This window comes from Macaca fascicularis, chromosome 10 (assembly GCF_037993035.2).
Source record: "Macaca fascicularis isolate 582-1 chromosome 10, T2T-MFA8v1.1".
NCBI lineage: Eukaryota > Metazoa > Chordata > Mammalia > Primates > Cercopithecidae > Macaca > Macaca fascicularis.
Genome location: NC_088384.1, coordinates 94208511 through 94223548, shown reverse-complemented (window position 1 = coordinate 94223548; position 15038 = coordinate 94208511). Strand labels below are relative to the sequence as shown.

General features: G+C 41.0%; 1 protein-coding gene across 7 annotated transcripts in view; it reads right to left on the bottom strand.

Moving 5' to 3' along the window:
• RPRD1B (regulation of nuclear pre-mRNA domain containing 1B) overlaps window positions 1-15038 on the bottom strand; it is a 93039-nt gene that overhangs the window by 23259 nt on the left and 54742 nt on the right. For 6 of the 7 annotated variants that reach the window (XM_074005301.1, XM_005568974.4, XM_045362965.2 and 3 more), the window contains one exon: window positions 12284-14912. The exons of the other annotated variant lie outside the window; for it this stretch is intronic. In XM_074005301.1, coding sequence (XP_073861402.1) covers window positions 14763-14912 — 150 coding nt within the window. In that variant the 3' untranslated portion in view covers window positions 12284-14762. Of the gene's footprint in view, window positions 1-12283; window positions 14913-15038 lie in introns of those variants that run through there. 7 annotated transcript variants of the gene reach the window in all.

Sequence of the window (15038 nt, the reverse complement as noted above, 5' to 3'; positions counted from 1 at the left end):
CGAGTAGCTTGGATTACAGGCACCCACCACCATGCCCGGCTAATCTTTGTATTTTTAGTAGAGACAAGGTTTCGCCATGTTGGCCATGCTGGTTTCAAACTCCTGACCTCAGGTGATCTGCCCACCTCAGCCTCCCAAAGTGCTGGGATTACAGGCATGAACCACTGTGCCCGGCCATATTGGCATCCTAATAATACTGTTTTCCAATCCACAAACATGGGATGTCTTTCTCTTTATTTAGGCCTTCTTTTCAACAATATTTGTTATTTTCAGAGTATGACTTTTGCACGTCTATTGTTGAATTTATTCATAATTATTTTATTGTTTATGATGCTCTTGAAACATTTTCTTAATTCTATTTTTTCTATTTTTTCCTTTTTCTGTTTTTGGATTGTTCATTGCTAGTGTTTAGAAATACAATTAATTTTTTTTTTGTATATTGGTCTTTCATCCTGCCACCTTGCTGAACTTGCTTATTAGGTTCTAGAAATTTTTTAGTGGATTATTTAGGATTTGCTGTATACAAGATCATGTCACCTGTAAATATCAATAAAATATCAATAGTTTTACTTCTTCCTTTCCAGTCTGAATGTCTTTTATTTCATTTTCTTGCCTGATTGCCCTCACCAGAACATTCAGTACGCTGTTGAATAGAAATGGAGAAAAGCATCTTTGTCTTTTTCCTGATTTTTTTTTTTTTTTTTTTTTTTTTTTGAGACTGAGTGCAGTGGCGTGATCTTGGCTCACTGCAAGCTCTGTCTCCCAGGTTCATGCCAGTCTTGCGCCTCAGCCTCCTGAGTTGTTGGGACTACAGGTGCCTGCCATCACACCATCACACTTGGCTTTTTTTTTTTTTTTTTTTTTTTTTTTTTTTTTTGTATTTTTAGTAGAGACGGGGTTTCACCGTGTTAGCCAGGATGGTCTTGATGTCCTGACCACATGATCTGCCCGCCTCTGCCTCCTAAAGTGCTGGGATTACAGGTGTGAGCCACCGCGCCCGGACTGTTCCTGATTTTTTCTCTTTTTAGTTTTTAGGAGACAGGGTCTCACTTTTGCTGCCCAGGCTGGTCTCAAACTCTAGACCTCAAGCAATCCTCCCACCTCAGCCCCCAAAGCACTGGGATTATAGGTATCAGCCACTGTGCCTGGTCTTAGGGGGACATTTTGTAGTTTTTCATCATTAAGTATGTTGTTAGCTATGAGTAGTCCATAGAAGCTATTTATTAGGTTGGAGCAATTGTCTTCTATTCCTAGTTTGTTGTCTCCACGAATTCTACTATGTTGGGTTTTAATTTTCATTCAGTTCAAAATACATTCTGATTTCCCTTTTGATTTATTTTTTACCCATATTTTGTTTGGAAGCATGTTACTTAGTTTCCAAATATTTGGGGATTTTCCGGGGATCTTTTCAGTATTGATTTAACTTTTTTTTTTTTTTTTGAGATAGAGTCTTGCTCTGTCGCCCAGGCTGGAGTGCAGTGGTGCAATCTCGGCTCACTGCAGCCTCCGCCTTTCAGGTTCAAGTGATTCTCCTGCCTCAGCCTCCCGAGTAGGTGGGATTACAGGCATCCACAATCATGCCCGGCTACGTTTTGTATTTTTATTAGAGACAGGGTTTCACCATGTTGGCCAGTCTGGTCTCCAACTCCTGACCTCAGGTGATTTGTCTGCCTTGGCCTCCCAAAGTGCTGAGATTACAGGCATGAGTCACTGCGCCTGGCCTCGATTTTAATTTTCACTGTGGTCAGAGAATGTACTTTCTTTCTATGACTTGAATCCTTTAATTTTTTTTTTTAAATAAAAATTTAGTCAGTTTGCTAGAGAACTTTTGAATTTTTGTTTTATGGCCTAGAATGTGGCCTATATTGGTAAATCTTACTTGGACACTTGAGAAGAATTTGTATTTTGCTGTTGTTGGGTAGAGTACTCTAGAAATGTCAATCAGGTCAAGGTTAACGGTGTTGTATGAGTCTACTACAATCCTGACTTTCTGCCTACTTATTGGTCTTAGTCTGCTCAGGCTGCTATAACAAATACCATAGACAGGATGGCATAAATAATAAGCATTTATTTTTCACAGTTATGGAGGCTGGAATTCTGAGAACAGAGTGTTAGTCTAGTTGGGTTATGGCAAGAATCCACTTCATGACTTGTAGACAAGCCACCTTTCTGTGTCCTCACAGGATGAGGACAGAGAGAGAGGGAGCAAATTCTCTGTGTTTCTTCTTATAAGGGCAGTAATCTCATGATGAGGGCTTCACCCTCATTACCTCATTTTCTCCCAAAGACCCCATCTCCAAATACCACCATATTGAGGATTCAAGTTTCAACATACAATTTTTGGAGAGGAGGGAGGACACAAACATTTAGTCTACAGCATTATTCTATCAATTATTAAGATAAGGGTATTGAAATATCCACTATAATTGTGATTTGTCTATTTTCTTTGCAGTTCCATTGGTTTTTCCATTATATATTTTAAAACTCTGTTATTAAATGCATAAGTGTTTAAGATTATCATGTCCTCTTAATTGACCCCTGTATTATTGCAAAATGACCTCATCTATCCCTGATAAATACTTCTTTTCTCTGAAATCTAGTTTGCCTGATATTATTTAGATTTTTTTTGTCTGATGTAGGTATGATATATCTCTTCATTTAAACTATTTGTGTCTTCATATTTAAAGTTTGCTTCTTCTAGGCAGCATATACTTGGTCTTGCCTTTTTTTAAAAAATCCAATCTATTGGCTGGGCACAGTGGCTCACGCCTGTAATCCCAGCACTTTGGGAAGCCACGGTGAGTGGATCACGAGGTCAGGAGATCGAGACCATCCTAGCCAACAAGGTGAAACCCCATCTCTACTAAAAATACAAAAAATTAGCTGGACGTGGTGGTATGTGCCTGTGGTCCCAGCTACACAGGAGGCTGAGGCAGGAAAATTGCTTGAACCTGGGAGGCAGAGGTTGCAGTGAGCCGAGATCATGCCACTGCAATCGAGCCTGGGCGACAAGGCAAGACTCCATATAAAAAAGAAAATCCAATCTAGCTCTGCCTTTTCATTGAGATGTTTAGACCATTTACATTTAATGTGATTACTGGTATGATTAGGCTTTAGTCTATCATCTTACTATTTATTTTCTATTTGTTTATCTGTTTTCTGTTCATTTTCCTTTTTCTGTCATCTTTTGGAATAACGGAATAATTTTTACAATTTCATTGTATCTCCTTTGTTGACTTCTTAGTTACAACTCTTAGTTTTGTTATTTTCGTGGTTGTTTTAGACTTTTAGTGTACTTGTTACCTTATTACATTGTACTTTCTTTTTTTTTTCTTTTTCTTTTTTTTTTTTTGAGACGGAATCTCCCTCTGTCGCCCAGGCTGGAGTGCAGTGGCCGGATCTCAGCTCACTGCAAGCTCCACCTCCCAGGTTCATGCTATTCTCCTGCCTCAGCCTCCCAAGTAGCTGGGACTATAGGCGCCCGCCTCCTCGCCCGGCTAGGTTTTTGTATTTTTTAGTAGAGACGGGGTTTCACCGTGTTAGCCAGGATGGTCTCGATCTCCTGACCTCGTGATCTGCCCGTCTTGGCCTCCCAAAGTGCTGGGATTACAGGCTTGAGCCACCGCGGCCGGCCACATTGTACTTTCAAGTGATATAACGCTTCACAAATACTATAAGAACTTCACAAGAGTATAATTCCATTTATCCCCTTCTGACCTTTATGTTGCTGTTGTACATTTCATTATTTTTCCCAAATGTATTATTATTTTTGCTTAGTCAATTGTCTTTTAAAGAGATTTAAATCAGGTAAATATTATATACTTTCCTATGTAGTTATCATTTTCAGTGCACTTTGTGTAGATTCAGATCTCCATCTGGTATGATTTTTCTTCTGTCTGAAAAGACATTTCTTATTGTTCAAGTCCAGTGGTGATGAATTCTTTCAGTTTTTGTTGCTGTGATAGCCTTTATTTCACTTTCATTTTTGAAAGAAATTTTTGCTAAGTATAGAACTGTAGACCAATGTTGTTTTGTTTTGCTTTGCTTTGTTTCTTTCAGCACTTTAAAGATGTTATGGTATTTTTTCTGGCTTACGTAGTTTCTAAGAAGTCTGATGTCATTCTTATCTTTGTTCTTCTGTATATAATGCTTCTTTTTACCCAATTACCACTGGTTCAGCAATTCAACTATGATGGGTTTTAATGTGTGTAGTTTTCTCATGTTTATTCTTTTTGAGGTTTACTGAGCTTCTTGGATCTATGGCTTTATAATTTTCACCAAATTTCTTTGACATTTCTTCAAAAATGTTTTCTGTCTCTTTCCCTCTTTCCTCTCTTTTCTTTTTTTTTTTTTTTTTTTTTTTTTTTTGAGACGGGAGTCTCGCTCTGTCACCCAGGCTGGAGTGCAGTGGCCGGATCTCAGCTTACTGCAAGCTCCGCCTCCCGGGTTTAGCCATTCTCCTGCCTCAGCCTCCCAAGTAGCTGGGATTACAGGCGCCCGCCACTTTGCCCGGCTAGTTTTTTGTATTTTTTAGTAGAGACGGGGTTTCACCGTGTTAGCCAGGATGGTCTCGATCTCCTGACCTCGTGATCCGCCGGTCTCGGCCTCCCAAAGTGCTGGGATTACAGGCTTGAGCCACCGCGCCCGGCCTTCCTCTCTTTTCAGTATGTATTTTTGATTGTCGGTACTGTCTCACAGGTTCCTCCAGTTAGTCTTTGTCCAGACTTTTCTCTCTGTGCTTTATTTTGAATAATTTCTATTTACATGTCTTTAATGTTATACTAATCTTTTCTTTTGCAATGTCCAATCTGCTGTTAATCTCATTGAGATTAATTTCAAATATTCTTCATCTCTAAGAATTTGCTTTGGATTTAAGTCATATACATCCCATGTCTTTCCTCATTATGTTCATGTTTTCCTTTATCTCCTTGAGTACTTGTAACATTAATAGCTATCTTAAGACTTTTGTCAGCTAATTCAATAATCTGTGTCATTCTGGGTCTACTAATTTATTTTTCTCCTAGCTCTGGGCCATAGTTTTCTACTTTTCTGCATGCCTGGTGACTTTTTGTTGGATGATAAACTCAGTGAATTTTACATTGCTGAGTGCTAGGTTCTGTTGTATTTCTTTAAATAGGGTTAGGCTTTGTCCTGCCATGCAGTTAAGTTACCTGTGGATCTATTTAAGGTCTACTGTTAAGCTATTCTTTTATGGCAAGCTGTGAGCAGCTTTTACTCTAGGGATAATTTAGCCCTACTACAAAAGCATAATCTTTTTGAGGATTCTACCAATGCTGTCTGTATTACAAGGTCTCTCCCCATTCTAGTTAGTGTAAACCTTAACTATTCCCAGACTTTTTTGAGTTCTGGGAATTATCTGGTCTATTGCTTTCTGTTTGTTCTTTCTGTTTGATCTCATGGTGTTTCATCCCACACATGTACTGATTGGAACTCTCTTAAGGGTCAGAGGATCCTCTGCAGAGCTCCTGAGCTCTGTCTCTGTTCAGATACTTCCTATTATTTTTCCCTGCAAGTTCCAGCCACCTCAGCCTTCTTGACTCACTTAAGGGTCAGGGGACCATCTACAGAGTTCCTGATCTCTGTTTCTGTTCAGAGACTTCCTGTTATTTTTCCCTGCAAGTTCAAGCCACCTTAGCCTTCCTGAACTCTAATTTCTGTCTCCTCAATTCAGTGATACGATGGATCTCTGGTTCCCTATCTTTGTGCTGCACACTGGAAGTGCCCTGAATAAGTAAGGTAGGCAATCATAGCCTTCTATCTGTTTTCCTTCTCTCAGGGATTTACAGTTCTGTAAATCTATTGTCCAATGCCTGAAACACTTGTTTTATATATTTTGTCTGCTTTTATAGTTGTTTATAGTAGAGGGCAATTCCCACAGAATTTAATCCTTCATAGGTAGGAATGAAAGTCTCTTAGTTGTTTTCATTATTGATTTGTACTTCAGAATATCATTTAACTAATAGATGATGACTTTATTAAAGATTGGTAGAGACTTCTAAGAAAATTGTGTTTGGCTGGACATGGTGGTGCACACTCGTAGTCCCACCTACTCCAGAGTCTGAGGTGGGAGGATCACTTGAGCCCAGGAGTTCTGGGCTATGCTGTTTGGGTGCCTGCAATAAGTTTGGCTTTAATATGGCAAACTCTTGGGATTGGGGGACCATCAGGTTGCCTAAGTAGGGGTAAACCAGCCCAGGTCAGAAATGGAGCAGGTCAAGACTCCCATGCTGATGAGTAGTGGAATTATACAAATTAACTCATAATGGATCAAAGACTAAATGTAAGAGCTAAAAGTATAAATCCTAGGACTAAATCTTCATGATCTTGGATTTGGCAGTGTTTACTTAGATATGACCCCAAAACAGGCAAAAGAAAAAATAAATTGGAATTCATCAAAATTAAACCTTATGTGTATCTGATTAAGGGTCTAGTATCCAGAATATTTAAAGAATGTTTCCAACTCAACAACAGAAAAGGTAACTCAGCTCAACAATGGGCAGAGGACTTGAACAGACATTTCTCCAAAGAAGATATACAAATGGCCAACAAGCCATTTGGCCATGTTGTTATGGCCAACATGACAAGATGCTCAACGTCATTAGAAAAATGCAAATCAAAACCACTTCACACCACTTCATGCCCATTAGGATGGCTATTGTTACGGCTTCAATTGTGTTTTCCTCCCCCACTCCACCCCCACAACAACCCGGCAAAAAATATATTGGAGTCCTAACCCCAGCATCTGTAAATGTGACCTTATTTGGAAATAGGGTCTTCACAGACTTAATCAAGATGAGGTTATTAAGGTAGGCCTTAATCCAATGACTGGTGTCCTTAAAAGAAGGGAAATTTGGACACAGAAACTAGGGAAGATGGCCATTTAGGGAGACTGCGGCAGAGGTTATAGTTATGTCGCCACAAGCCAAGAAATGCTTGGAGTTACCAGGAACTGAAGAAGGAAAAAAAAAAAAAAAAAAAAAAAATCCTCTTCTAGAGGCTTCAGGGGAAGCATGGCCCTGAAAACACCTTGATTCTGGATTTCTAGTTTCCAGAACTGTGAGACAATAAACTTCTGTTGTTTTAAACTACCCAGTTGGTGGGTTTTTTTTATGGAGCCCTCGGACACTAATACAGCTATAATTTTTAAATGAAAAATAACAAGTTTTGGCAAGAATAGTGTTTTTTTTGTTTGTTTTGTTTGTTTTTAAATTTTACTTGTCAACTTGGCTGGGCCATGGAGCTCAGACATTTGGTCAAATGTTATTCTGGATGTTTCTGTGAAGATGTTTTTGGGATGAGATTAACATTTAACTTGTTGGATCTAGAGTAAAGCAAATTATCTTCCCTAACCTGAGTGGGCCTCGGCCAATTAGCTGAAGGCTTTAATAGAACACAAAGACTTTAATAGAACAAAAGAACACAAAATTCCTCCCCCTAAGCAAGAAGGAATTTTGCCAGCAGATTTCCTTTGAACTGCAACTCTTCCCTAGGTCTCCAGCTGCCAGACTACCCCAACAGATTTGGGATTTGCCATACCTCCACAATTGTGTGAGCCAATTCCTTAAAATAATTTTTTCCCTTTCTTGATGTATGTTTTTCTAGAGAACCCTGACTAATACAGTGAGGATGTGGAGAAACTGGAAGGCTCATACATCGTTGGTGGAAATGGAAAATGGTGCAGCCACTCTGGAACACCATTTGGGGGTTCCTCAGTAAGCTAAATGTAGAATTACCATGCAACCCAGCAATGGCACTCTTAGGTGTATACCCAACAGAACTGAAAACAGGTGTTCAACCCAAAACTTGTAAGTGAATGTTTTCAGCAGCCCGATTGGCTGTTGCGAAGAGGTAGAAACAACCCAATTGTGCACCAACTAATGGATAAACTGTGGCATATCCATACAATAGAATATTACTCAACCGTAACAAGGAATGAAATGCTGATATATGCTACAACATAGATGAACCAAGCTTAAAAACATTATGCTAAATGAAAGCAGCCAGGCACAAAAGGTCATATATTGTGTGATTCCATTTATATTAAATATCCAAATAGGCAATTTCATAGGGATAGAAAGCAGGTTAGTAGTTGCCAGGGCCTGGGAGTAGGGGATAATAGGAGTAAGCTTAATGTGTACAGGGTTTCCTATTAGGGGGATGAGAATGTTCTGGAACTAGATCGTGGTGACAGTTGCACATCACAGATGTGCTAAATGCCACTAAATTGTACACTTTAAAATAGTAATTTATTTTTTGAGATGGAGTTTCGCTCTTGTCACCCAGGCTGGAGTGCAGTGGCGCAATCTTGGGTCACTCCATCTCCCATCTCCCAGGTTCAAGTGATTCTCCTGCCTCAGCCTCCCGAGTAGCTGGGATTATAGGCGTGCACCACCACATCTGGCTAAGTTTTGTATTTTTTTTATTAGAGACGGGGTTTCACCATGTTGGCCAGGCTGGTCTTGAACTCCTGACCTCAGGTGATCCACCTTCCTCGGCCTCCCAAAGTGCTGGGATTACAGGCATGAGCCATCGGGCCCGGCTAAAATAGTAAATTTATGTTATACGTATTTTACCACAATTTTGAAAAATATGTTCACATATACATAGGATTATGAACTCACAATTTAATGAACAAACTGAGGTTGTGGAAATGAACTTTTTAAGTAACAAAAATGGAACGGTGAACCAAGAATTAAAGGTCTTAAAATGAATCATATGTGTGTAACCAGCACAGTACACAAGCAGGATTGGGGAACTGCAATCGCAAAGCAACTTTGTCTCCTAATGTCCCTTGAAATCCAGTTCGTGGTGCTCATGTATAGTCTAACTCTCAAAGTAAAACCCAGGCCTCCATAACTTCTCTAGTCATTTTTATTTTAAAAAATTCCTGTAGTCACACTTAAAGTGCAAACAGTCTCATTTCAGAGATGCAAATGTGCAATCCCATTATAATCAAAATAGCCTATCACGTGAAGGTGACTCCTCTGGGTGTGCTGGGGGCGGGAGGCCAGCATCCTGGAAGCGAGGCCTCCCTTGTTTAAGGACAGAGCAGTGGGAGTGAAGAAGTAGCAAGAGACAGTCCTTACTTAAGGTGTGGTGGTGGTGACTGGGCGCTGCTGGGCAAAAGTTTAACAGCTTCCTTCCCCCACAGGTTCCTCAGATGCTCCTTGCAGTGGTTCCTCTCCTCCCTTCCCCCAGTCTCCCATCCTCATCTCCCATCACCTGGGGTCTCTTGGGGTGAGGCTTTCTCCCTGGCTCTTTGCTCTCTACTCCTTCCTCAGCACTGCGAGTCTGAAGTTTGTCTCCTTGAAACCCCTAGCCTCTTGCCCAGGCTCTATCACCCCAGGATGCAGGCCAGTTCTACATGCGTGCTCTGCCCTGACAAACTCTAGGAGTGGAGACTGCACCCAGACTCTCCCTTTGTTCGTCATCAAACTTAGCCAGCACTGGCATCTCATCCTTTAGACTCTTCCAGGCAGGGGTCTGTTTAATCCATTCCATCAGATCAGGGATACATACTAAGCTCCGTGGAGGCCCTTTTCCCTAGCCTTGAGATGAAGTGTAGGTGGCACCCACTGCTCCCACTAGGGAGACGCCAAACATGCCAATGGCTCTTTTCAAATAATTCTCACCCCAAATCCTCTTCCTTTATCTTAACTCCTGACTCTTCACACCCTTCATGTGGGTGAGGGGGGTTGAGACTGACAGGTTTTTGACCGCTCTGTTGTAAATGCTGCAGATGGTCTAGCCATGTGGTCTCTATTACTCCTTCCAGCAAACATCTATTTTAATCTTGTTACATGTGTTTATAAATACCTGCATTCGTTATTTAACATAGTAACAGCCACCACTGAGTCCCTAATTTGTACCAAAGCACTAGGCCCTTTTTACAAACATTTCAGTTATTATCAAGTATGTTCGTAACTACTTTATCTATTTCATACTAAGAATTTGTATAGATAGTATTTTAAAATCTATGGAGTACATTATTCAGGTACTGAGTTTAAGATTCTCTGTGGGAAGAAATATTCTGAAAACCTAGTCACAGGACTTCAGATCTGGAAAGGACTTCAGAGGTTATGTCATCAACCCCACTCATTTCCTGTAAGCAGCAGCTGAGGTCCCCAAGGGCTGAGTGACTTGCCCAAGGTCGTCACAGTGAGAGGAGATGAGAAGATATGAGTTATCACTCACCACAGCTGCCTCTTATTCACAAAAAATACTAGATAAATGGGTTCCTGCTAATTTTAATATTTATCAAACCAATGGTGGAAATGAAGTTTTAATGCAAAATAACTATTTCAGAGTCTAAACAAATGGAACACACTGGGCTTTCAACACTACATAAAGCTGTATGAATCCCAACCTACTGTACAGGAGAATAATGGATTCTTAATTGAATCTGTGCCTCAGAGCGGAAGCATGATTTTTAAATGGAAAATCCTACAGAGGTAGCAGTGAGAGATGAGCTTTAGCCAGATGAATTATTCCAGGAGAAAGTAAAAGAGGAAACCATGCTAGCAAATGGCTTTTTCTTAAAGATCCCAAATAAACCAAACACAAATTTTGTGCAGTGAACTACTGTGTTTACTCCCATCTTCCTGGCCGTGGCACTGTCTCCTGTGTCCTGATCTTTACAGACTATGGTCTCCAGGGTTTCCTATGTATACACAGCACAATGGTGATACTATTCATTTCTTTAACAAATAGTACTGTGCGCCCAGGATATGCCATCCAGAGTTCTCAGAGACTCTGGTCCCGTATGCTTCTTATGCAGCACAACAATCATATGCCTTTAGGGCTCGCAGCAAGCCTAGAAATAATTTAGTCCAATACTACATTTCACAGATAAGAAAGCTGAGGCTGGCTGTGGTGGCTCATGCCTGTAATCCCAGCACTTTGGGAGGTCAAGGCAGGGGGATTGCTTGAACCCAAGAATTCGAGACAAGCCTAGACAACATAGCGAGACCTTATCTCTAAAAAAGAAAAGTCAAGAAAAGAAAACGATTGGCCAGGCGTGGTGGTAGATGCCTGTAGTCCTAGCTACTTGAGAGGCTGAGGTAGGAGGATAGCTTGAGCCAAGCAGATTGAGGCTGCAGTGAGTTAAGGCTGCACCACCATGGGCAAGAGTTAGATCTTGTCTCAAAAAGAAAAAAAAAAAAAAAAGAAAGAAAAGAAAAGAAAACTGAGGCCCAGAGAGGAAAACACCTTGCCCAGGAAAGTCACAGAGTTAATGGCTCTAATCACAAAGGATGAGCAATTTGACAGATTCGTGGACTCTCCCCGGTAGCTCTGTCTTCAGCTCTGAGGACCTCAGAGTCATTTTGTAGCCTGAAGTGCTAATTAAACCAGAAGAATCATGGACTTACTATTTATAGCCAGAAGTGAAGAAATTAGGCCATGAAACCTGGGGACACAGAAGGAGATCTTGTCTCTTGAGGTTCACATATAACATCCAACTTTCATATTTTAAGACAGAACTTGGGTAATGCAGTCTCAATTTTCCTAATACTGGACTTATTTGGGTTGCAGTCTTGAACCACACTTACTACAAAGGTTTTTGCACCATAAGACAAACAGATAAACCCATTTCTTCTGGCAGATGCTGCCATTACCCAGTGGACAGGTTTATGATCCTTTCAAACATATCACTTGCTTCAAAAGGACCTAATTCAAACCATTTTTTGTTATTTTGAGAGCTTTAACCAGCAATAGAGTCAATATGCTTTCACTCCATGTACCAGTGAAAAGGACAAAGGAGAGCTATGACTGTTTTTAGGAGACACACCACTTGGGTTCGCAATTATCTCATTTTTTGTCTTTTTACTGTTCAGAGTGGCTTTCCCTGCACTGCCAAAATCAAATCGCTCTCAGGAGGCCTACTGGTGTGAACAAAGGCGCGAAAATCAAAGAACTTCCAAGTTTTAATCTGTCAGAGATTGGCTGTGAAGTACGGGGGAAGCGTCATTGAACCTCTCTCCACCAGTTCCCACTTCTGTACAACGGGGGTAAAACTATGGCGGCACCTCTCATGGGTACTGTGTAGATTGCCTAATTAAAGCTAATTAAGCCCCTGGAAAGAACCAGAAAATACTATGTAAGTGCTGAGTATTTATGTGCCACTAACAAACACAAAAACTCCCAAGGGACAATATTCTGTGCAGACAGCACATTCTCTATTGGTGATTACTAATCAACCACTGCTTACAAAGAAAGGCAGTTTTCAGTAACAGGGTAGGTTAAAAAAAAAAATCACACAATGTTGTTCAACAACACCATCTTTATTCAAAAATATATATCTATGAGACATTTCAGAATATACTGCTGCCGCCAATGACAGCCTATACTTCTAAATAGTCCTAAATTAATATACAAATTTAAGCTTTGAAAATATTCTTTAAGAAAAACAAACAAACAAAAACAAGGGAAGATTGAAGACTTTCTGAGGAATATGACCTAAAGGAAAGGTCCTTTGAGGCCTACAGATGCCCTAAGAAAGAAAAAACACAAAAACAAAAACCACCCACCCCACCCACCAAGTCACCTCATACATACAAGGAGGAAGGTCCATTTAAATTAAACAAATGAAGTAAGCACACTTTGGGAGGATGTGGACAGCAGAATTAAGATTTAAAAAACCAAAGCATTTCATCAAAACAAAAAACTAACTTCCTCACAGGAAGTTCACTAGTAACAGGTATTAAGAGGCCAACACATTCATTTACATAATTGCTAGTTTCATTTCTTACTTTTGCTGTAATAATTATGCACTAATTGCTGGTCAGAGACTCAGTTGGATAAAACAGAGCAGTGGGCTAAATCCATTCTGTTACATTTTCATCTAACTGATCAGAGCAAATATCTATGATCCTCTTTCGGCTGGATTGTGGCTGGTCAGATCTCACTTCCTTGGTGAAAGCACAGAGTGTCCAAGATGGGCCTGCTCCGAAACATGCTCATCTAGAAAGCAGCACACCACAGGGGGCGGGGGAGAGGTTGGGGAGTGCAGCAGCAGCAAAGATTACAATTGATCTTGCAATTTTAGTGATGTCACCTATGGCCTCTGGAAGAAAAACCTTATAGACTCATTAATTTAACAGTGACAGAACAACGGCAGTGTCAATAAGCAAACAACACACAGTCTGAATTCAAATTGGAATAACAGCTCAAACACTACTAGGTTCTACACAGAGTTAAACTGAATATCTGCTACGACTTTTCATTGTTCTCACTTCATGACAAGCATGAGAGCTTCTGGAAGGGAAGCCCGTTACGCTTCATAAACATAGATTATGTTTCAATGTGTTTAACATGTAAAATTACATGTAATTTTTGGTGATCCTGGAGATAGCAACACAAATTAATGGAGATTACAAAGCCCCCTCCACGGAATTCCTTTTTATATAGTTTGGGTTTCAGCCTCTGGTCTATAACTCCTATTACACTACTGGGGCAAATCGCTTTCTGCCCTTTCCAATGTCAAAAATAAGCCTGCCAAATTAGAATGATTTACAATTGGCAGGCTGAACCTTTACTATAAGCAAGATAAAAATCGTCTCTAACTACATTATATAGTCATAATGTCAGCTGACATGATAATAGAATTAAAACCCCCAATTAATATCCCCAACTCCCCGCTTCCCCTGCCCGAGCTATTCAATAACATCTGATGCAAGTACTCCCCATCGTGTGGGGACAAGGACCTGTGCAGTGGTGTGACCTGACAGACGGACCTGCTCAGCGTCCTATTTGCAGTGATACTCGAGTTTAGTCACCATACTGTGGACATGCACCCAGACAGTGGATTAAACGTTAGTGTGTACCCTACTCCCAGAAGAAAGGGTCCAAGTAACACCCGCACAGAGCCCAAATGCAGCACACCTGTGTGTGGGGCCTTCATCTTTTGGAGCCCACCAATGTCTGCCACCCCTAACAACTGCCTTCGCACCCACCAGGGATCAAGGCATCCTGTTTTTCAGAACGTGCTCCGACAGTGGAGCAGTGCGGTGTGGGAAGGTTGTATCTAGGAACTGAAGCAAATAAATTACTTTTAATTCATGCTTGTGTTCCCTGTTACTCTGTCTCTGAACTGTGCCTTTATGCTCCAGATTAGCTTTGAATCTTATTGCTAGATTCTCCAATCTGTTTACAAAATAAATGCACCTAATCTTTGTGCATCACTAGCAGAAGTAATAGAAAGGGAGGATCAGAGATTTGGCAAACTCTTTATGGCAATGCTACGACAGCTGTGCCTCCAACCTTTTGGGGCAGATGTAGCTGGGAGAGCCAACATCTCCAGGACAAGTGCCTTAGTGGAAGCCCACACCGAACCTGAACAAGCCCAGCTCAGAAAGGAGAAGCTGCTTTCATGACAAAATGCTGTCATGAGCGACAAGATTCTTTTGAAAGCTTCCAGAAGTACACATGATCTTCATAACTTCTTAGGTATAGGGAGAGAGTTAAGAATGGAAAACCAACAGGGGCGCATGAAAATATGAAGTGGGAGAAAAAGTCTGTAGTCTTTGCAAATATGAATATAAACCAGATTCCAGTCGCCACTGTTCTGAACTGTGCTCAAGATGAGAGGCTGAAGAGGAGAATCAGAGCCTGAGGTTCTTTCTTGAGGCTGGGGGGCTGGGCGGAAGAAGGGATAGAACCAGGGGCTAGAAAGTTATTTCCAACCATGACTTGACCTCTTCTTTCTGCTGGTACAAACAGAAATCTGGGACATGACACCCATCCTAGTCAGTTGAAAACAGGTCCCCAGCAGAGGGCAGGGGGGCTAAGCCCCCTGTGACGTTGGGCAGCAGTGAGAGGTCTGGCAAGCTCTGAATATGGGATTTCAGTTCCTTGCGGACCTGGGTTACTCGCGCAAGCTTCTGTTTGTATTCCTAAGGAGACAAAGAGAATACAATACCGTTAAGTCTGTGCGTGCTGAGGGCCTGGGTGCTGCTGGAGCTGGGGCAGTTACTCCCATCCTCATGTTCTTCCTTGTCCCAACCAGCCTGCTCACCCTG